Genomic DNA, 24,480 nt, shown 5'->3' on the forward strand with positions numbered 1-24,480 from the left:
TGCCAAACACCTCCAGCAGACAGCTGTTTCGCGTTCTACGCTTCGTCAGTACTTTATAATTCACTTAAAATATTTCCTAATTCTATTTACAGTAACACAGTCATAGGTTCCAAAATACTCCTGACCTCCCTCTTCCCCATAAAAAAGAAAAAATGGTGCCAAATGGTTGAAATGGTGTGATCAGCAGCATAGTTTCCTTATGGGTGGGATGACAAAGAATGTACCCGCTGCTGAACCCTTCCCTGTCACTTTCAATCAGATTACATATTTGCAGTGTAATTATCATCCTACTGCGAGTATGTAAAAGTCAGCCCCCTTAACCCCCCCCCCCACACACACACACACACACGTGTGGCCCGGTACATACATTGGAACTTGCTTCCGTGGGCTCAATAGTCCTGGATATTCATGATAAGCAAAAAAACTCTGCCCACCCATTGAGGCAAGAATCTCATTCTCCTGCATATTAGGAGAACGGCTGAACAGAATGATGTAAGTAATACACTGATCTGTTCAGCATTTCTGTCACTAGTTTAGGCTGCCCTCATTTAAAGCAGCATAAACCTAGTGACAGATTCCATTTAAGTCACAAAGTAGCTGCAATGGGGCAGCGCACTGATTGGCCTCTGAATTCCCCAGCTCTCAATCCAATAAGGCATATGTATTTGCAGCGAAAACTAGCCCATCTGTTCATGATGCCAGGTGCCACAGGATTTTCGCAAAAAGTGGTAAAAGAAATATATATATATATATATATATATATATATATATATATATATATATACACACACAGTAGTACCTTGGTTTAAGAGTAACTTGGATTAAGAGCATTTTGCAGGAAGAGCTCACAGTTTTTCAGATTTGTGACTTGGATTAAGAGCATTGCTTTTGTTTAAGAGCTTCCTGTAGTGAGTGGGAGGGGGAGTAGGGGAGGGGCATGGTCTGCATAGCGGGGTCTATAGCCCTGTACTCTGACCCAGGAAGTTTCCCTCACCTTCCAAATCATAGCAGATACACTTCAGGCTGGGGCTTGCATAAGAGGACAGGACTGTGCAAGTAATCTCTTCATAGCTGTAATCCCTCTCTCCCAGAAAGAGACTGCTTCATGTATGTGCCCACATCTGCCCTGCTCATTCCTTCATTCTCCCTGTAGTCTCTATCAGCCCTTGTGTTTATCAACCTCTCCATTCCTGCTAAAATGTGCCTGCACTCACATTCAGCTATACACACTGCTGCTATAATGTGCCTGCACTTACACTCAGCTATACACACTGCTGCTATAATGTGCCTGCACTCACACTCAACTATACACACTGCTGCTATAATGTGCCTGCATTCACACTCAGCTATACACACTGCTGCTATAATGTGCCTGCATTCACACTCAGCTATACACACTGCTGTATAGAAAGATTTCTGTCACTGACCAAGGGGTGTAAAGGGGTATGCCAGACGAGAGACTCCTGCCGTGCAAGTCCGCCTTACTAACCCAACACGCCTGCTTGGCAGGTAATTTCCGCCAGCTGTAACTTCAGTATAATAACAAAAAGAAACAAAACACCATGACAAACCAAGATCAAAAGGGAGGGCGGGTGGGCAAACCGGCTGCAGGTCAGTCCTGTGGAGACTGAGGGCAGGAAGAGGAAGTTCAGGTTCCTAAAGGCAGAGGGAGGGGCTAGAGCAAGGAGGGAATCCAGCCTATTGGCCACAGAGCTCATAGGAAACACCCAGGAGCTGTGTCTGAGAGGGGTGTGGGGAGGAGTTACAGCCTCACAGGAACTGTTAACCCTTTCCTGGCAGCTGCTAACGATCAGGTTTTAGGAGGAAATAGAGGAGAGTGCATGTGCAGTCAGTATGCACCCTCCACATCCAGTCAGGTGCCTGCCAGCCCTGCTTCTCTATTCTGGCCTGTTGTACTGCGCTACTGCATTATAGGGATCTGCAGTTCCATCCTGTATCTGCAAACTGCTGCTGTTATTTCAGGTTTATACAGTTACTATACATTATACATTATATGCTGATTGCTATACTATACAGTAACTTATAATATCACATATTCTGCTGTTACTAAATGTTTTTTAATTTGTTTTACGTGTTATTCAGAATAAAAAAAATCATTATTTTGAGAATGTGGAACCAATTGTCTGCATATCAGTAATTTCTAATGGAAACATTTGCTTTGGTTTAAGAGTGGATTTGGATTACAAGCACGGGCCCGGAACTAATTATGCTCCTAATCCAAGGCACACTAATCTTCAGAAATACTAGTCAGGAGGAACTAGGAGGTAGAGGCATTACGGGTGACTTTTAGTGTACAGTGCATTACTTTTTTTTTTTTTTTTTTTTTTTTGGGGGGGGGGGTAGTTCTTTATACATGGTAGATTGAAAGTACACTTATTTCTAAAAAAAAAAGTCATAAAAGTCATATGGCTCTTAGAAGGTGAGAACGAAAAAAAGATAATGCACAAATGAAAATTGTCGCAGGGTCTTTTAGGCCATTTTGGGCGGCGTCATTAAGGCGTTAATGTAAAAAAAAAAAAAAAAAAAGGTTTTACATTTTCTATAATTAAGTTACAGCACAAGGTTCTGTACACGGCCAGACGGATTTAGTAAGGGGTGTGCGCCTCTTAGTGAATTCGGTTGGGGAAAAGTTTTCATACGCCGATTAATCCCCCTCCCAGTGTGTTAAAGTATTATGTTCAGTGGCCACAATGTGTTTCAGTACTATAATCAGGTAGTTTGAGAAACGAATCCTCTTACCATTGCTTACATCAAGTGTGCTGCATGCTCACAGTGTCCTGTCCCTTCACCACCCCCTCCCACCCATGCCCTCCTCCTCCTGCTCATGCCCTGGCCCACTCTGGATATACCCCGCCGCTTTCTGCCCCCCCTCCCTCCCTGCATCCTTAGTCTGTGCCCAGCAAACAAATATAACGTGAGATGGTGGCCACATGATCTTTGTCTCCTGGGGGTGGGGGGCAGCAGAGGGAGCAGGAGACAGAGTGGATTGCAGGGAGGCCGGTTTTTCTTTTACTAAAGGCAATATTCCACCAACAGATCTGACGACAGATTATCTGCCAAAGATTTGAAGCCAAACCCAGGAACAGACTATAATCAGAGAACAGGTCATAAAGGAAAGACTGGATTTCTCCTCTTTTCAAATCCACTCCTGGGTTTGGCTTCAAATCTTTGGCAGATAATATGTCGTCAGATCTGTTGGTGGAATAGGGCCTTTAGTGGATGTAAATCAATTATCAGTGTGACAGAACTGCGCAGACATGGAGATAGAGTACTTTCAATGTATTTTTTTTATAGAAAATAATACAACCTATCTGAAGTACCCTTTTACAGTCCCCATAAATGTTAGATTATGGTCGTCCGCACCCGCCTCCTGAATGACCACCGAAAGATGATGTAAGTGGAGATAGAAAATCACCGCCTGACCCCTTTATTTTGGAAGAGATAAGCCGCAGCCAGTGCTCTCCAGCTGTGCTAAACATTCCTGTGTAGGACTCTCTAGATGGATGAGGTATCATCTTCTGATGTCACAGGAGGCTTGGCCAGATCTTAAAGGGGTTATCTAATGCTACAAGAACATGGCCACTTTCCCCCTACTGTTGTCTCCAGTTTGGGTGCGGTTTTGAAATTCAGTTCCATTGAAGTAAATGGAGCTTAATTGCAAACTGCACCTGACCTGGAGACAACAGTAGGGGAAAAAGTGGGCATGTTTTTATAGCGCTGGATAACCCCTTTAACTCTGTGCTCTATCCCACTCCCACTCCCCACTCTTTTATGTCCATACCTCTGACCAACCTCTGCAGCCTACACGATTATCTCCCTGTCATATACACATATACATTTATATCTTTATTGGGACAATTAGAAAGAGTGAGGTGTAATTACAGTATGCTGCCTTGTGCTGAATGATGCTACAGAAAGAGCAGACTGGGAATGAATACAGCAGGTGTCACAACCTCACTCCTATAGTGATCAGAGATAACTCTGACCCCAGCACTAAACTGATTCATTGCTACCATCATACATAATCACAGAGCTATACAAGGGACAAGCCCAATGGTAGTGGTGTCCCCGAGTCCCAATATGTTTGCATACAGTAATAAGCCACCATATTACTGTTACTAAAATAATTGAATATACAGAAAAAGATCCTTTACAAAACAAAAACTAAATTGACTTTTTTTTTTTTTTTAAATATAAAATGAGTTTAATTAAATACATATAAAAATAAAATAACATGTTTGGCATCTCCATCCAACCAATACTTTAAATATAATAAAAAAAACCACATTTGTTTTAGTCAGTAAAAAGTATTTTTTTCACACTTCGGATATTTAACTAGGGGTATTCCCATCTTGCCTACTTATAGGACTCTCTTCCATAGCTCACAGCTCATTGTCTAAGTTACAGACCACCACTCTGCTCTAAAAGCAGTGGTCTGACTAGTGTATATATATATAACATTGACGGATAGCGAGATAGCTAAATTAAGGTTTTGCAAGAATGTTTAACTTGACGAGTCCTACAAGTATAACTATATAAGTTGGGAATACTTTTCACATTATTGTATGCATGTTAAGCAAAAAAAAAAAAAAAAAAAAACTCAAAAAAAAAAAAAATTACTAGCTGAAATGCTGATATGAGAAAAAAAATTTCTGGCATAGTCCTTACATTGGTGAATTCTGTTTTTGTTACATTAGTTGCTACACAAGGACGGATTTTTGTTACTACGTGTTGAAGAAATTTTTGGAGTCATATATAGTTCGAGATAAATTTCACAGCATGCCGCACTCGCTTTTCTTCACATTTTCTTCTTCTTCTTTTTTCACTCGTTTCCTACATTCTTTTTCCTTTAAAAGAAAAATGTTTCCTTTAGTATAAAAGGTGACAAAAAACAACTACACTCTCCTAATAGACCATGAAATACTATGTAATTAGAATAGACTCATGAAAAAGAGTAAAAAAAGAGTAAACATTTTTGCAGCCCCCCCCCCTTTTTTTTTCCCCGCACAACAGTTTTCATTCACTTTTTGTCGTAAAAAGGTTGTTTGTTGGAGGGGCGGCGGGGGGTAGGCTCCAATGCCCAATGTGAAGATGCTATAATTAATGCCAAAAATTGGGGTAAATTTTAGTAAATCTGTTGTATAAACTAAGATGCTAAAACATTTATGATATGGACAGAGACGCATATACAGAAAGGCTTAAAAGGGTTGTCCAGGATTAGAAAAACTCAGCAGCTCAGTACTATTGAAGTGAATGGAGCTGAGATGTAATATCACACACAACCTGAGGACAGGGGTGGCGCTGTATTTTGGGAAAAAAAAGCAGCTACATTTTTTTAAACTCTGGATAACCTTTTTAAAGTTTTGCTGTCATTTGCAATTGAAACGGATCCTTTGTGTTATGTACACAAATATACGGTTGACCACATTTTTTCTGTACGTTAAAAGTAGTGAAATGGAGAGAAAAATGCAGTGTTTTTTTTTTCTTTCAAATCAACTAGCACCAGAAAGTGCCAGCGATTTGTAATTTAAAAAAAAAAATAAAAATGTCAAGGCTTTCAGTACTTATCAGCTACTGAATGTCCTTCTTTCCAGTTAGGAGAACAGGAGAGGTTTTCTATGGGGATTTGCTACTGCTGTGGACAGTTGCTGTGTCAGACTAGAAAGAATACACCACTTCCTGCAGGACATACAGCAGCTAATAAGTACTGGGTTACTTGAGATTTTTTTAATAGGAGTAAATTACAAATCTCTGGAACTTGCTGGGACCAGTTGATTGGTGATCTTGTGAATGCTGGATGTAAGAGAACTTTCATTGCCTAATTTCCCCCCTTTACATACAGATGAGGAGCCGTGTGGCTGACGTGGTTAAATTTTGAATCATTTAAAGTTCAACTCACCTGAGTTCCTCTACCTTATTTTTAACCCAGCGAGCGGCAGGAGTGGAGCAGATGAAGTTCCCATCATTTTTGATGAACCTGAATGGAACACATATTATTACAAAATTATTAAAAAATCGGTTAACGTGGCCGGTGTTATCATGATCGTTATTTACGGCCGTCATTATGAAAAGACGGACGTTATTTGCACTTAATTTTACATATAATAATGGTTGTTTTAATTTTACATATAATAATGGTTGTTTTTTGCTATCAACATGATGGCCGTCAAACGACTGATACAAGACATAGTGGGAACGCAGCCTTATAATAAAATGTGGAAATTCACCTAATTGGTCACTGACTTTATACCAAACTTTTCAGGATAAGTTGTCATGTGTCCGTGAGAAATAGTAATAGTTATTACCATTAGACACATTATACAACTTATATGTGTCATTTTTTACCAGTATTTCCCTCTTCTGGCTTCATCTTTAGTTGTCACTGAGCTGCTAAGTGGAGCCAAATGTCTGCGATGACTCCTATACACTACATACTGTACACACAGAAATGCGCATTCTACATGATGATCAAAGACATATGGTCCCTGCACCCTTAATTATCACAAATTATGGTCAATCTTCCCTCCTTGTTTTGCCTTCATTGGTTATTGTTATTGTTTTGCCTTTACTGGCTACTGTTGTTGTTTTCTGACTTATTGTTAAAAATACTTGAAAATCTTTCAATAAAAAAACTATTGAACCATACATACACACAGAAGAGGTCCCTTTTATCTCTATAACACCCATTCAGAAGCAGCATAGATGACATTGTAGAGCAGTACTGAGCAGTGTAAGCTAATCTAGCACAGGTGTGGATGTAACGCTTGTTTTTAGCAGCTTCTTTCTGTTTCTATCCCTCTGCTCCCACCTCTTTCCTCTGGGCAGCATGTAACCTGATCCCTCAGTCTCTAGGTAATAATGAGTTTAGTAAGGAAAAGGGAGTCTGGTAAATAGAGAGAGGCAGTTTCTCTACTAACATATATTACAAAGTTTATTTTATTGTTTGGGAAAGTGCAGCCTAAGAAATAACCTAAAAAACTAACAAAGTAAAATAGAAACCCTCACTCAAAAAAAGAAAATAAAAAAAATATTGGCATTCTAGGCTGTTACACTCCCACCAGAGGACTGGACAAACTTGCACAAACACAAAAACAGGTTCTGCATTGGTGGGCCCCAGATACCCCAGTCCGACACTGGTTACACTCTAACTTTTTACTGTGTTTCATAGTGATATTACATAAGTTATACCAAAGAACCCCCCCAATACTCACACCACAGCATGGACACATGGAAGATCTTCTTTTTGAATAAAAAAGTTTTTAATGATGGTGTCAGACTTGAATTTCCCTGCAGAAACCTTATGACAGCAGGTGTTAAACATACCTGTGTATTAAACATAGAAGCGAGAGTTAATGAGGAATTACGTCAGATTGGATAATACTATAGGTTATAGTCATACAGCCAAACTCTTGTGTCCATCATACGTTTACTTACCGGAGGAAGCCACGTTGGTGACACATATGGTCAGCAGAGCCAAGCCCAACACTACTCTCATGGTGAACATCCTTCTAGGCTCCCTGGCACAGACAGCTCTTTGTTCTTATGTGCAGCTGTGAAGTGTGAGATTGCTTTGGAGGCATCTTCTTTTTAAACCATTGGAAGGGGAACTTTGCCGGTATATGACCTTTATCTATTAGTTTCCATGTAATTGCATCTGTGCTATCATCAGCATTCAAGGGAAAGTGCTGAGTCATTTTTATTATTTTTTTTTTTTTTGCAAAAATTCTGTATAAATGAAAAAAAAAAAAAATGCTGAAAGAACATTTCTACATATCATTTTTTTAAATCATAAACAGCAGTAAAGAATTTAAAGTAAAACATTTTTTTTTTAAAGGGAACCAATCAGCCCAATTGGGCTCATATGGTTCCCAGGAGCGCTGTATAAACCGGCCACGGCTGCTGCAGAAGCTTTATACCGGAGGAAAACAAGTTTTATTCCCCAGGTGCGTGACAAGCAGAGGCGGGGAGGTAATCATCTGTGTGGCTCCCCACCCGTGTCTAGTCACCGCTCTCTGCCCATCAGCGCGCTCGGAGGGATGATTGACAGGCAGAGTGGCCAGTAACGGACCTCTCTGCCTGTCACTCATCCCCTCTAAGCGCACTGACAGGCAGAGAGCGGTGACTGGTGAGGAGCAGGAAGCCACCTAGATGACTACCTCCCCGCCTCTGCCTGTCATGCACCTGAGGAATAAAACTCGTTTTCCTCCGGCATAAAGCTTCTGCAGCAGTCGCGAACGGAACGTGCCGCGGCTGCTGCAGGAGCTTTATACAGTACTCCTGGGAACCATATCAGCCCAATTGGGCTGATTGGTTCCCTTTAAAGTGTCCTTAAAATTATAAGAAACATTTGACAGTTTATACAGACATGTCAAAAGCTTTGATTGGTTGGGGGTCTGAGTGTCCAGGCAGTCACCAATCTCTAGATATTATAGTCAGGAGAAGCGTCAGGCTGAATGCATCTCCCTTGATTCCCTGTGATCTCCACCTTAAAACACAAACTCCATATTCTTATAATAGAGCTTATCTTGGACAGCGAGGTGGAGATTGCAGAGAGCTGGGGAATGAAGTGCTCAGCCATGTGCTTCTCCCAGCTATATTTGAGAGCCCAACCAATTTGAAATTGACGTGATAGAGGAATGACAGGGGCACTTTAAAGCGGTCCTGTTACTGGGGTGGTTGAACTAAGTGCATAGATCGAAAAGGGCTTCTCAGTATTATTTCATGAATTCCTTGTTTTTATAGATTGAGCCCTCTAGCTGTCTTTTTATAATTCAGAAATAAACTCCAAAAGCTCCAGGGTTGTTATCTCTGGATGCAAAATCCTAGCTGTGTAAATCCCAGTGCTTGCCTGCAACCTCCCTGTGCTTGCTACTATCTACCTGTGTGATTACACATGCTCAGCACATGCACAGTTCTGTGGGCTTCTCCTAGCTAGGGCTTGTCTGACCTGTCAAAAACCTACGTATATACAAGTCATTGTGGCTGCTGGAAGAAGCTCTCGGCAGGTGAAGTTAAAAGCAAAGCCTGGTATATACCAGTCAAGCAGCTGGACGCAGACAGCAGTGAGCACTGGGGCAGGCAAGCCATAAGCTGTACATAGCTGGGCTTTTGCATTCAAGATGAGCACCCCATGGGCTTTTGGAGCTCATTCCTATAATATTAAAAAGATCTTGAGGGCTCAATCTGTAAATGCAAAGTATGTGTGAAATCAGACTGAGAAGCCCTATACAGCTATGCACTTAGTTCAACCACCTAAATTCCCGTGACAGATCTGTCTTAAGGTGATGTTTGGCGTGACTTTTCTTCATTTATGCATAAAATATATCACAGATTTTTAAATCCTTTCCGACCCTTCCAGTACTTATCAGCTGCTGTGTGTCCTGTAGGAAGTGGTGTATTTTTTCCAGACAGTGCTCTCTGCTGCCACCTCTGTCCATGACAGAAACTGAGCAGGAGCAAATCCCCATAGAAAACCTCTCCTACTCTGGAGGCAGCAGCATAGAGCAATGTGTCAGACTGGATAGTATACACCACCTCCTGCAGGACATACAGCAGCTGACAAGATGGCTTGTATTACAAATGTGTCTGTCTTTTGTCCACTTAAGTCAAGGGCCAATTGAGGCACTAACCCAACATAACTTAATCTGCATGTCAGTGACAGAGGGTACAGTACCCTAATTTTGCTTAAAGACTAGTCTTTATAGAAGTATTCTTCTTCCTCTTCCTCTTACGTCCCTTAAAACAGGGTTGTGGAGGCATACTGCTCAATCAATGCTATTACATTGGACTCACTACTTGCTTACCATGGGGTAACTCATTGACTTCTGATGGACGTTCCAGTCCTGAGGAATACAAGCTACCCTACCATCTTCCTAAAAAGTCATTGTCTAGTCAGCTTTATAAGAGCCTCCAGTATGCGCTAGTGCTCATGTGTCTCTGTTCAGACCAGCACCCTGCAGTAGGGAACTGCAGCTTAACCTTTGTAAGTACTACTTTACTGCACAATTCTCTACCCACTGAGCTTCAAGCTGTGAAGGTCCTCTTAGTGAAGTATTTTCAGGACCCTTTTACTAGTAATAGATAAAGAAGTGAATTTTCTCATATCCCACACACATCCACCCGCACCACACCTGTATGGGGTACCGCAGCACATGCACCGCTGCTTTACCATGAGCAAGAGACTACTTCCACCGCTGTCAAATTTACCATCTGAAGAATTGTCCTATTACCATGCTGTTTGTGTAACTTGCTTGGGGAATAGAAAACGGGATGTCCATGGGGTCCAATATGCAATGACGCAGTCAGACTGTGCCCGTGGGACAGAGACCACCACTAGTAGAGAACCCCTCTCAGTACACTGTTGTGGCAATCTGGGAAGTGCCAGAGATCCGCTCACTGCTGTGATACTAACCCTGGTGATGGTATTTGGCCCCACATTTCTGGCTGCTCATATAACCCATATTTGTGTGGGTGACGTTACACAATATGAATTACTGATATGCTGATAGACGTCCTATGTAGGTGGATATAGTATGTGCGTACGTACGTGTCTGAGATAAGATAATTAGATTGTCAGCTCATTGGGGGTGAATGATGAAAATCTCTGTACAGTACTGTGGAACATGCAATAGAGGAAATGAAAGATTATGCAATTACAGTAGGCCGATAGTTCATCTCCGGCTCGGGAAATGCACTCACATTGACCTAATCACTATAGCAGATCACCACTGATTTACAGCAACTTCAGAGCTGAGAGAATGGAAGTAAATAGTTCTAAGGTTGATGCATCTCCTGTCTTACACACTCACAGCTCCCACTATAGGGGGGTTATTAAAACTGATGTCTCATACCCCAGTCTTAAAGGGGTACTCTAGAGAGTAATAATTGTTTTTTTTAATACCGTATTTTCCGCCATATAAGGCGACTTTTTAACCCCGAAAAATCTTCTTAAAAGTCGGGGGTCGTCTTATACGCCGGGTACGGTCGCCCCATACGGTGTTGGGGTTTAAAAATGGCCCCATCCCCACCATTTGGGGTAACAACTATAAAAAAAACACAAATATTTAACTCACCTGGGGCCCGTTCCCGGCATTGGCGCGCCTCCCGTACCGTACCGCCTCCCGTACCGTACCGCCTCCCGGCCCGTCCCGACGGAGATCACCGAACCTCTCCCGGGCAGCCAAGTGTTTCATCAGAGAGGCTTGGAAACGCTCGGCTGCCGGGAGAGCTTGGGGACAATGAGAGAAGCGCCGGAAGTTCCCGAAGCCTCTCTCATTCTCCCGAAGCTATCAGCAGTTTGTTGATACAGGATGGAAGTGCAGATCCCCATAATGCAGTAGTGTAGTACAACAGGCTAGAATAGAGAAGCAGGGCTGCTATCAGAGGTCTGTGTGATCACATGACAGCAATGGGAAAGGGGTTTGTGTTCAGGACGGACCAATCAAGAAGTGAGAATCACAGAGCTGTGCAGGAGGACAGTGACAGAAATGTCTATACAGCAGTATGAATTGCTGAGTGTAAGTGCAGGCAAATTATAGCAGCAGTGTGAATGGCTGTGTGCAGGCCTGTATTTAGAGTTCATGCTGCTCTAGGCACTTTGCATGCTGAGGCGCCCCCCCACCCGGAACTGGCAGATTATATGCATGGTATATACCCTGGCACTTGGGTGGCGCTATGCTTGATGCCCGCTCTTCTCATCAAACAGAGGTGATGGAGGAAGGAAGGGGCCGAGGACATCTTAGTTCAGGGACCGCTTCTGTCCAGTGTCGGACATCCCCACCATTTGGGGTAACCACTATAAAAAAAAACACAAACATTTAACTCACCTGGGGCCCGTTCCCGGCATCGCCGCGCCTCCCGTACCATACCGCCTCCCGTCCCGACGGAGATCACCGAACCTCTCCCGGGCAGCCGAGTGTTTCATCAGAGAGGCTTGGAAACGCTCGGCTGCCGGGAGAGCTTGGGGACAATGAGAGAAGCGCCGGAAGTTCCCGAAGCCTCATTCTCCCGAAGCTCCCCCGGCAGCCGAGCCTCTCCGATGGGACGCTTGGCTGCCTGGGAGAGGTACGACGATCTCCGTCTCCGGCGCAGGTAGTGTACGTCACACTGCCTGCATCGGGAACGGTACAAGAGGCGTGCCGATGCCAGGAACGGGCCCCAGGTGAGTTAAATTTTATTATTTTTTTTAAAATTTAGCTGCAGTTAACTCCTGCAGCAGCAGGGCTGCAGTCAGGCAGAGGTTAACATTTTCCGGCGTAAAAGGCGAACCTCTAACAAAGTAAGGGGTCGTCATATACGCCCAGCCGCGCAGTCAGGTAAGAATAGCTTCTTTATTATTTGCTATATAACTGCAGCAGTTAAGGTTGCAAAATTCTAAAATCTAAACTAGCCATGCATTGTAAACAATAGGCTTTAGACCAGGCAGAGAACCTTCAGCCCTCCAGCTGTTACAAAACTGCAATTACCATCATGGTCCCACAAGGCCAGAAGATGCACGACCACGCGAAACAGCTGTTGTTTTAGTGGAATACCACCCGCATCCGTTTATCCTATGATGCTGTTTTGGTGACTGCTTTTTGTCAATAAACATGCTATTGAAAAGAGACCGGTGTGTGCCACTCATTTTCTTCTACTCAAGATGCTTTTATTTTACTGTTTATAAACCTAGCCTTATACATCCTGTCTTGCACCCTCACATTTATATACATAACTAAATATCAAGCAAACATAATACATGCAACAAAAACCATAAAGATGAAGGCAATATAATATTTATTGGGACATTTGGGGATGAAGTATATAACTTAATACTGTATGTGTGCTTTGTTTGAACCTTAGTGAAGCAGTCCAGGTGGTCTGACACTGTCAGGTCAGCCGGTCCGCTCCATTCTCTGGTTGGACAATTGACCTCCAATCTTGTAAACTGTAGGAGTCCTTTTCTGACCGCTAATAATCAGTTATTAAACCTTATCCTTTATATAGCTGATAATGTTTAATCTTATGATAACCCTTTTATGTGGGCACTGACACAAAAAAAAACTTTTTCAAAAGTTTGTGGCTTCTTTTGTGCTACTACCTTGCTGTCCCAGAACCCATGTCCACCGCTGCTGGATGTATGTGTATGTAGGGAGGCACATTGTGACTTTTATTTCAGGTCTAAAGGGGTTTAATCTGTGGACAAAGTGTCAAAACTGCATTTTAGTTAGTGAGTAGTGGAGTATATTATGTGTTTCCAGTTGTAAAGCGAGTGCTTAGGTGGGTTTTTTAATGTGTATTGTGGAGAAAAAAAAATTGTTAGGTGTCAGAAAGTTATACAGATTTGTAAATTAATTGAATTTAAATAACTTAAGTCTTCTAGTACTTATCAGTTGCTGTTAGCCCTGCAGGAAGTCTTTCCAGTCCGACACATTGCTCTCTACTGCCACCTCTGTCTATGTCAGAAACTGTCCAGAGCAGGTTGTGCTTAACTTTTGTTTTGCACTAGGGGCCAGCACTGGAGTTGTAAAGATAGCAGCATGTTATTTCTTTTACCCTCCACAGCACTTGTTTATATAACTCATGTTTGTATAGGTTCCCTTACACAACCCAAAAACATACTGATAAACTGATTGACCTCCTATGAAACTTTGCATAGTATGTGTGTAGGTGTCTGAGAAAAGGAAATTAGATTATCAGCCCATTGTGGCATAGACTGATGACTGATGAATGATGACGATCTCTGTACCGTACTGGGAAACATGGTGACGCTATAGAGGAAATAATGTATATACAGTATTCTGCATTCAACCTAATCAACAGCATTTCATTGTTCATGAGTACTATATGGGGCACTATTGGAGGGTAATTACTATATGGGGCACTATTGAGGGGGCTGACTATTATGTGGGGCACTATGGAGCGTAATGATTACTATATGGGGCACTATTGAGGGGGCTGACTATTATGTGGGGCACTATGGAGGGTAATGATTACTATATGGGGTACTATTTAGAGGGGCTGACTACTATATGGGGCAGTATTGGAGGGTAATTAATATATGGGGCACTATCGAGGGGGCTGACAACTATATGGGGCTTTATTGAAGGGTACTGACTGCTATATGAGGCATTATTATGGGATTACCTACTGCATGGGGGAAATAATGGGGTCAGTACTTTGTGAGGGCGACTACTTTATAGGGCAGTATTAGAGGGTACTATTGAGGGGGCTAATCCTGCATGGGCTACAGAAGAGGGAATTTTTTTAATATGTCATGGGGGACAAGTTCTTTGGACAGCCCGGTCTGTTCATTGGGGTGGTACATGTGGCAGTGACCAGGACGCTTCCCTGTCAAGAATGCCGCGCACACATACTTGGTTGCCCGACGATTTTGTCCAATTTTTTTTATTTTGGCCCACTATTTGAGTTTGACATCCCTGATTTAGGCTGTTTGGATGGCCTCCCTGGGCACAAAGCTCCTGGGGAGCCCAAAGCCGCCCAGACCACCCACATCTGACCTTGTCCTGCAGCTGCACATCACTCGGGGGAATTGCAACTGCAGGTCTGTCTCTCAACGCCTCACCTACATCTGGACAATTCTACTTACTGAGGGGCACCTATCTACCTACTGAGGGGAACCTATTGGCACACTGGAGGACCCACCAAGGGGGGCATTATTACCATTTGGAACAGTATGGATGTTGCAAAGGTAAGGATGGTGATGGCCTTCCTGAGATTGAACCTGGATACAAGTAAGTACAGCTTTGTTTTACAGCATGATAACAAAAAAACTTACTGTAAATTGCAAACTTGCTTTATTTTACATCTACTGTTGGTTTAGATTTTGAAATTTCTAACTATGGTGACACTTTAAAGGGAATCTGTTGGCACCTGGACGGGACCCCAGGTGCTGACAGTATAGTGTAGGTCTCTGTCCCCTAGTGCGTATATTGCCTGTATTAAATCCTTCTGTGCTCTAGATTTGATACAGTGTGGCCAAACACGTTGTGTTGTTCATGCCACACTTGGGCACATCTCACCACTACTTCCTCCTCCCTAATTCTGCTGAATATCAGCAGTTTGTTGATACAGGATGGAAGTGCAGATCCCCATAATGCAGTAGTGTAGTACAACAGGCTAGAATAGAGAAGCAGGGCTGCTATCAGAGGTCTGTGTGATCACATGACAGCAATGGGGAAGGGGTTTGTGTCCAACACGGACCAATCAAGAAGTGAGAATCACAGAGCTGTGCAGGAGGACAGTGACAGAAATGTGTATACAGCAGTATGAATTGCTGAGTGTAAGTGCAGGCAAATTATAGCAGCAGTGTGAATGGCTGTGTGCAGGCCTGTATTTAGAGTTCATGCTGCCCTAGGCACTTTGCATGCTGAGGCGCCCCCCCACCCGGCACTGGCAGATTACATGCATGGTATATACCCTGGCACTTGGGTGGCGCTATGCTTGATGCCCGCTCTTCTCATCAAACAGAGGTGATGGAGGAAGGAAGGGGCCGAGGACATCTTAGTTCGGGGACCGCTTCTGTCCAGTGTCGGACTGGGGTACCTGGGGCCCACCAATATAAACCAGTGACACGACATGCTGACCTGCTCCTCTCCTGGATTCATCTGTATCTGTGACAAATCCCTACATTTATACAGCTGTCAGGGTATTCTGGGAGTTGTAGTCTCTGAGAAGACAAGCCTATAAAAAATCACTGTGTGCAGAGTCTCCTGGTGGCTGCAATCTGTGGGTGACAACCATCAGCCCTGAAGGTCCAGCAATACATCTGTCTACACTGTACTACAACTTCCAGCATATCCTGAGGGCAGCAGACTGTCAGTACATGCTGGGAGTTTTAGTGCCTTCAGCTGTTGTAGTTGGGTCCTATACACTGGATGATTTATGGCATATAAGAAAACATAGATCTGTGGGGGCTCAGTGCAGGGAAGTGACCCCAGAACATCAATAATAGGGGACAGAACAAAAACATTTCCCCCTATCCCCTATTAGTGATGTTCTGGGGTCACTTCCCTACACTGAGCCCCCACAGATCTCTGTATTCTTATATGCCACAAAGCATCCAGTGTATAATGCACCTAGGACCCAACTACAGCAGCTGCAGGCACTACAACTCCAAGCTGGGAGTTGTAGTGCCTGCAGCTCTTGTAGTTGGGTCCTAGTTTAACAGTTTGCGCTAGTGTACTGCAGTGACTGCGGGGCTGTGTCAGTACACTACTGCAAACATTACACTGACCCTTATAGACCCCAATGGTACACAGGCTCTGCATACTATAGAAGTGATTACAGTGCAGTTACTAATGACTCACAGGTGACGTCTTCTCCCATTGCCTTTTCTCACTTTTTGCTTTCTTCTCCATCTGGAGCAACCATCATGAAGACATCTCCGACCACAACTCATCTGCAGGCGGGCAGCTGGGGTTACTGGCAGGGGAGCAGCTGGGGTGATGGGGAGGGGGAGAATCTGGGGAGGCAGGGGGAGCAGGGGGGGGTGGCAGGGCGAGTAGATGGGGGGCAGGGGGAGCAGCTGGGGTGAAAGGGGCAGGGGGAGCAGCTGTGGGGGCAAGGGGAGAATATGGGGGCAGGGGAGAAGCTGGAGGGGGCAGGGGAGAAGCTGGGGGACAGGCAGGGGGAGCAGCTGGGGGGACAGGCAGGGGGAGCAGCTGGGGGGTGCAGGGGGAGAAGCTGGGGCAGGGGGAGAACCTGGGGGCAGGGAGAGCAGCTGGGGGGTGCAGGGGGAGAAGCTGGGGGGGGACAGGCAGGGGGAGCAGATGTGGGCAGGGGGAGAAGCTGGGGGGCAGGGATAGCAGCTGGGGGGTGCAGGGGGAGAAGCTGGGGGTGCAGGGGGAGAAGCTAGGGGGGCAGGGAAGAACCTGGAAGGCAGGCAGGGAGAGCAGCTAGGGGGTGCAGGGGGAGAAGCTGGGGGGTGCAGGGGGAGCAGATTGGTGCAGGGGGAGAAGCTAGGGGGGCAGGGAGAGCAGCTGGGGGGTGCAGGGGGAGAAGCTAGGGGGCAGAGGGAACAGATGGGGGCAGGGGGAGAAACTGGGGGGCAGGGAGAGCAGCTGGGGGGTTCAGGGGGAGAAGCTGGGGCAGCAGGGGGAGTAGATGGTCCCAGGGGGCAGAGGCAGGGCCGGGCGTGGACTGGGAACCCGTGGTCCGGTGCCTAGGGCGGCGGGGGTTAAAAATATTTTCTTTTAGAAAAAAAATATTTTGTTTCCCGCGGGTGCAGCCCCCCGCAGGGCGCCGCCCTAGGCACAGGACCACGGGTGCCTACGGGCAAATATGGCCCTGGCTGTGTGTAAGTGCAGGCATGTTATAGCAGGAATGGAGAGGATGGGAAACACAAGGGACTGTAGGGAGCATGAAGGAATGAGCAGGGCAGATGTGGGCATATACATGCAACACTCTCTGTCCGGGGAGAGAGGGGTTACAGCTGTGAAGAGACCTCCACAGTCCTGTCCCCTGATGCAAGCCTCAGCCTGAAGTGGATCTGCTATGATTTGGAAGGTGAGGGAGACTTCCTGGGTCAGAGTACAGTGCTGTAGATCCCGCTATGCAGACCATGCCCCTCCCCCACTCCCCCTCCCACCCAGTACAGGAAGCTCTTAAACCAAAGCAATGCTTTTAAACCAAGTCAAGATTTTGAAAAACTGTAAGCTCTTGTTGCAAAATGCTCTCAATCCAAGTTACTCTTAAACCAAGGCACCACTGTATTTTATTTTTTACATGTCATGCCAGGTACACTTTTAGCCCCCAAAACGACAGGTTCCTCAAGAGGTTTATGTTGTTTTTATTATATAGTCTGTTGAAAACTAGGATTAGGGAATATATTTTTGTAGTCATATAAATTAATGGCGGTATACCCCTCTGTGGTGGTGTCTGTTTTGTTGGGAAGAGCACTGCCTGCATCACCATTCTAACCATCAAATTTGATTGAATGACCAATGGAGGCTCCAAAAAAAAGGATCTGACGGTAGTAAGACCACAGCTGTCCATCCACATTACTAAGATTAATCAGAGCCCAAAGTCACATCAGACCCAGATCTTGACCTGGAAGCTTAATGGGAATCCACACAGATCAGTTGATTTCAGGGGACACTGCACAATATTTTAGGTTCTCTGCATTGTCATTGGGTCTCCAGGCAGTTGGATTTACACACATAAAAACTGGGGTTAAAGCTCCAGTATTACATATTACTAAAGTATCTATAGAAAATGAAACGCAGCACAAAGATATTAGGAAAGCGGTAAGTGCTCATGGGTGTTTCTAGTCCTTACACCCTTCGCAAAAGTCTGTACTCTAAAGTGGAAGTGGTAATGAAGTAGTACCTGAATTTTACCACTAGATGTCGCTGTTATGTATGTTATATACCTAGGTATTGTACGGCTGGATGTAACTAAAGGGTTATTGTTTTAGGATTTGTGCACCAATGGGAGTTCTTTCCCTTTTCCTCCTATCTCTATCCTTCTTTCTCTTCTCACCCACTCACAGCACACCTTACAACTGCTGTAGAGGGAAGTCACATGGGTAGAGGAAGTGTAGCTTCACCTTAGTGAGTCTTACTTTGGCTTTTGTAGAGGAAGGACGCAAGCAATATTAGTCCCTGTAGTAACCAAGAAGGGCCCTGGTTACTGCCAGGTCTCCTGGAAAGAGTCTTACTCTGGTCTCTGTAGTAAATGAATGCACATGAGACACCTCAGTACTTTTCTCTTGAAAGCAGCACTTCTACACGCTATGCAGTGCTGAACGCACACTTAGGGAGGACAAGTCAGGGATCACCCCAACCCATGCTGTAAACAAATCTAAAGGTGCAGCACGGCATCCTATAACAGAGGAACTGATCCGGATAGAGCAAAGTTGCTAGGAGCCTATGTACTCGGGTAGCAAGGTAACAAGGTCTGGGGCTTCTGTCACCCTCTTGGGTGGGTCGCCTGACACTGTTGAGCAATAGGTGGTGCAAAGACCAAGGAGTCAAAACACGGGCCCAAGTACTCTCTCTACTGTCAAGTATTTTACTTATTCTTCTTCTAATGTGCCGGCGGAGCACATTACTACTTGGGTTGGAACTCTCTCGACATCCTCCTCTCTACTTCTTAGAACTTCTTCTACCTCTTAGCACGCAACTCAGTCGACATGACTATATCTCACTCTCACAACCTCCCAGCAAAGATTGGGTTACTAAAGATACTATTAAGTCAAGATCCTAATATGTATATCACTGTATTAAGTCTTCCTACAGTAAAAGAAGAGTTTATTTATTTTAACTGGACTCAGTGGTTATTCACTAAGCAACTACACAGCCATTGATTCCTCCTTAGGTCATCTCCCCTTTCTGTGGGTGGCGGTGCTGATAGTTAGGGTGGGTCATAGCTCCACACCGGACCACCATGATGATTACCCAAGGGACCATCTAATATCCTGGCAGGTTCCCGACCACAGGGGAAAGGATATAGCCAGCCCCTTCAAAATAAAAGCAGGTGTGCCAGCATACCTGTGTGCCCAACCAACACTGGCGTCACCACAACCTAACATCGGGCTAAGCTATACTCCGGGGGATCACCACACTTAACATGCTCATTTATTAGCCAAAATATCATTCTGAATCATGTTGAAATGTTTTTCATTCTCAAATTCAAAGAAAAAAAGCAGAACAAAATCAGTAAACTGCCCCAAAGCAAAAGAGCAAAGTAACTTTCCACCAATGATCACATCTTTTTTGTCTTCCTTCCTTTTTATTCAATAGTTTTCTTCTTGTTCGTTCTTTCTCCTTTAAAGAAAAAGTTTCCTTTAGTATAATGGATAATAGAATATGTAATGTAACATAATCAAAGATAATGGATGGAAATTACTATTGTTGTTTTTCTAGGTGGATTTTTTTTATATATCTTAGTTCACCACCTTTTTATGTAACTATCTTTTCTATTCTATTTTTTCCATTAAAGAGGTGGCGGGAGCTCAGAGGGAGGGGCATGGGTGCAAATTCACTACAATTTATGCCAGAAATTACAATAAGTTACAGTGAGTCTATTCTATAAACTAAGTATAAAATGAAAGGGTTAATTTTATATTTGCCCTTACAATCCTTCTTCCTCTGGGTAAGGTGGTTGCTTCTATGGTTCCACATGTCAGTTTTTGCCTACAACCACACGTTTTTCTTTGGATGGCTGCCATTTTGTGCCGAATTAATGGCTGTTGTTTTGCAATAACAGCTGTTTTTTGGGGGGTCACAAAATGACGTCCGGCCATTAAAGCTCCAAAAAAGATGTGTGATCGTGGCCTAATGGTGCTGTAGGGATATTGGGGGAGATTTATCAAACTAGTGTAAAGAAGAACTGTCTGAGTTGCCCCTAGCAACCAATAATATTCCACTTTTCATTTCTCACCGATTCTTTGGAAAATGTAAGGTGGAATCTGATTGGTTGCTAGGGGCAATCGAGCCAATGCAACTTTACACCATGTTTGATAAATCTCCCCCATTGTTTCTGCTTTAGAAGTAATTATCTCATTCAACTATAATACATGTTGAATTTATTACTAGCAAAAAACAGGAAAAGGTCACACATTTTTGTGCAAACCCCTAGTTTGTGTATACACTTTGTAGCAGTGATGTAGCTACTATGGAGGCAGACCGTGCAACTGCTTTGGGGCCCATGCGGCAGAGGGGCCTGTCCCAGAAAAGCATAGTCTGCCTGCATCATACTAGCTATGGTGCTGACAGCAACCAATCCCCACCGCAGACAGCAGCTGGCAGAGGCTCACACCAGCACCCCCTCCCAAACCAACATACTTAGGGCCCTATTACACCAAAAGATGTCTGACAGATTATCTGACAGATTTTTTCAGCCAAACTCAGGAATGGACTATAAACAGAGAACAGGTCATAAAGATAAGACTGAGATTTCTCCTCTTTTCAAATCTGTTCCTGGCTTTGGCTGAAAAAAAATGTGTCAGATAATCTGTCAGACATCTTTTGGTGTAATAGGGCCTTTAGACTAACCTTGTCCGATGTAGTCCCCCAACTCTCGTTCTCTGAGCTCCTTGGCACACAAGTGATGTCACTTCTGTGCCAGGGAACTGAGCAAACAAAGTAATGTTGGGAGGTTGCACTGGGCTAGGTGAGTATGTGGGGTAAGGGCTGTACAGGATTCATTGGGCCCATGGAGCCCCATGAACCCTAGCCACACCCCTGCTTTGTGGCTTTTAGTTGGCCTGCATCGGGGTTGCTAAGAGGGTGGAAAGGGGTTGAAACCTCCCCATACACCCTATGTATTATACCTTAAATTGTAGTTAAAATCCACTGGATTTCTGTGGCTACAACCTTAGATGCGCCAGACTTTTTGAGAGGCAGCCCTATAAATCCAGCGCAGTGGTTGGAGAAGTGGTGTGTGAAACATCGCTCTCTGTAAATTTCCCGATATATTCAGGTGTGGGGTTAACATGGTCAGATGTTTGGCTATTATACAATTTAAATTTCAACTCACTTGATTTCCTTTATCTTTGACTGCACCCAGCGAGCGCCAGGAGTGGAGCAGATAACCTTTCCCTCACTGGTGATAAATCTGAATGGAGAACAAGATTAGTAATTAATATCTATCTATCGTAGTTATATGAACCTCTGGTGGACACGTAAGTAGTCAGCACCTTATCTTTTAAAGGGAAAGAGTATGTTCACACTGGGGAAAACAGGCAGAAATTCAAGCTGAATCCCCGCTGTGGACGCTGGGAATAATGCCGCTCAATGAATTGACATGTCAATTCTTAGAGCGGAGAGCCCCAGAGTGCAGAGGCGCCCTATACATAACATTGAGTCAGTGAGGCAGATGTAGCACCATAGCCTGGCGGCCATCTTGTGTCAACGTGTCATGCTGTGAGGATTTGGGGGCTGGCTTAACAGGAGACGGGCGCTAGGACAGCTTGCAAATCTTCTCAGCTTTACACGTTGACTGAAGATTTCCACCCCTGTTTGTGACGTGGGTGCCAGCGGTCACATGATCTGTAGCTTGCTCCAATAGTTGAGCAAGCTACAGATCATGTGACCAACGGCACCCATGTTATACTTTGTCATGTGGTGCTAGACTACCCCAGTGCCGCACTACCCCTTTAAAGGAAATATGTAATCTGAAAATTACCCATTGTTTAAACAATTTATTTATGTTTTAGTATCTGGCTCTAATCAGTAAAAAGAAAATCTTACACCCCCTTTAAACTTATCCAAGTCATTCTGAGATTGTGACACTATGTACTATGTATCATGTTAGCAGTAAATTTTGATCGATACATTAACCCCTTTTTTTGTGCAAAAAATGTCATAAAAAGTTGAACAATTAGCATTTTTCTAGGTTTGAAATTCTACATGTGATAATTGATATTCACACTAATAATTGATATGTGATAATTGATAGTCACACTACACAAATGAGATAAGAATTCCTAAAAGCTCCTTTTACTTTTCAGGATCCTATATGGCTTAGAAGTTTAGCAGCAATTGTTTTCAAATTTCACAAACATTACTAGCAGCGACAATCTGGTACAGTAACAGGAGTGAAGATCACATACACTAACAATGGTGACAATCAAATATACTAATGAGCCGACAATTAGACACACTAACTAAGATCAGGTACAGCAACAGGAGACAGAGACAACTCAGCTACAGTAACTAGGGTGACTAAAGGGACAGTAATGGGAAATAGGGGAGACTATCAGGTACAGCAACAGGAATTACTGTTAGATACAAAAGATACAGAAACAGGGGCAACTATTAGGTACAGTAATGGTATGTACAGTAACAGGAGTTTCTATAAGTACAGAAATGGGAAATAGGGGAGACTATCAGGTACAGTAACAGGGGTGTCCATAAATACAGTAATGGTAGATAGAGGACACTATCAGGTACAATATTAGGGGTGTCCATAGTTAAAGCAATGGTAGATAGGGGAGACTATCAGGTACAGTAACAGGGATGTCCATAGATACAGTAATGGTGGATAGGGGAGACTAAAAGTGCAGTGATCATATAAAGTCTAAGAAATAACCTATGGCAGTAACACAAATATAGAGACCATTTCCACAGAAGAGTGGTGTTCAGGGCTTGTAGGCAGCATCTTTTACAAGCTGATTCTTGACTACACAGTAAGGGTTTGTGCACACTACAGAATCCTGACAGAACACCCGTCACGGATTCCGCAGCTTGCACCATCTCGTCGACACTGGCGGTCAAACGCATCTCTGCTGCTCTCATAGACTCCATTCTATGCACCCGCTCATTCTTCGAGCGGAGAGCGGTATCTGGCAAAGCCATAGAATTAAGCCTATGGTAAGCAGCAGAGATGTGCGCGGCCTCCAGAGTCCACCAAAGGGACCAAGCTGCGGAATCCGCGACAGGTGTTCTGTCAGGATTCTGTAGTGTGCACATACCCTAATAAGGTAAGACACAATGGAGAATTGTTTAAGTAAAGAAACTTAAAGGACTGGATACTTTACCTCTAATTCATTCCCTCCTCAATACTTACAGGACAGCATGAACACATGGATCATCTGCTTGTTGAATGATGAAATTTCGAAGTACAGTGCCAGGCTTGGGTTTGGCTGCTGAGACCTTGGTACAGCAAGTGTTAAAATTGTCTGTATATAAAAAATATAAGCACAGAGGGAGAATAGTTTCAAGAGTTGCTGAAGGATCAGGCTGTGTTAGACAATAATACAGATTCAAGTCATACAACCAATTGGTAATAGGTAGAATGTGATTGGTCATGAAAACTAGGATAAGAAAGTTGTCCATTATAAGTCTACTTACCGCTGGAGGCCACTTTGGTTACACATATGGCTAGCAGAGCCAACCCCAACAAGACTCTCATGGTGAACATTTTACTGTGTTCTCTTACTGCTGAGTCTCCTCTGTCCTCTGTGATCTCCACTTATAGTCATGAAAAGAGGAACTTCACCAATTCCATGGTAATACATTTGAACATTCTGATGAAATTTTACAAATTCTGCAAAAAAAAAAAAAAATTAAATAACAGAACATCCTAAAGATAGTAGAACATTTCTAAACTTTAATAAACTAGTAAAAAAAATATATATATATATATATATAAAAGGGGTACTCTGACCAGGACTACTTTTTTGGCAATGCCCGGGGGGGTGGGGGGGGTGGAGAGGGTGTGTGTAAAAAGAACGACATCTGTCATTGTGTGTGACAGTATAATATTGATAGTGTGCATTGTAGGGGGCTTTTCTTAGTTTATGGGGGGGGGGGGGCTTTTCTTAGTTTAGTGGATGCAGATCTTCTCCAGAGGTCAGGAGACAAATATCTCTGGGCATGGTACTGTAGAGGAGACATAGATGGATGAAGGTATGGTGGTCTGGATCAGATGAAATAAAAAAGAAACAACTGCATGGAAGACGTCACCTCCGAGTAAATGTTAGTCCAATCTCAGCCTCTCCCCTATTCTATGAAGAGG

General features: G+C 43.8%; 1 protein-coding gene across 1 annotated transcript; it reads right to left on the minus strand.

Annotated features, from left to right (window-relative positions):
- Positions 1-19,620: 19,620 nt before the first annotated feature.
- On the minus strand, positions 19,621-24,005 carry LOC138795099 (C-C motif chemokine 19-like). The gene is made up of 4 exons (XM_069974056.1): positions 23,814-24,005; positions 23,530-23,641; positions 21,499-21,576; positions 19,621-19,784 (listed from the first exon to the last, which is right to left on the minus strand). Exons 1-4 carry the CDS (start codon positions 23,881-23,883, stop codon positions 19,754-19,756), a joined length of 291 nt encoding a protein of 96 aa, XP_069830157.1. The 5' UTR covers positions 23,884-24,005; the 3' UTR covers positions 19,621-19,753.
- Positions 24,006-24,480: the final 475 nt, after the last annotated feature.

The sequence above is a fragment of the Dendropsophus ebraccatus genome, chromosome 6 (assembly GCF_027789765.1).
Source record: "Dendropsophus ebraccatus isolate aDenEbr1 chromosome 6, aDenEbr1.pat, whole genome shotgun sequence".
NCBI lineage: Eukaryota > Metazoa > Chordata > Amphibia > Anura > Hylidae > Dendropsophus > Dendropsophus ebraccatus.

What these genes read in the sequence shown, in the direction of transcription:
- LOC138795099 (XM_069974056.1), bottom strand. Translation starts at nt 23,883, where the DNA reads ATGTTCACCATGAGAGTCTTGTTGGGGTTGGCTCTGCTAGCCATATGT. An exon ending in CCATGTGTTCATGCTGTCCT is followed by an intron (nt 21,577 to 23,529) that starts GTAAGTATTGAG and finishes TTCTCCATTCAG; the next exon opens with ATTTATCACCAGTGAGGGAA. An exon ending in TCAAAGATAAAGGAAATCAA is followed by an intron (nt 19,785 to 21,498) that starts GTGAGTTGAAAT and finishes TTTTCTTTAAAG; the next exon opens with GAGAAAGAACGAACAAGAAG.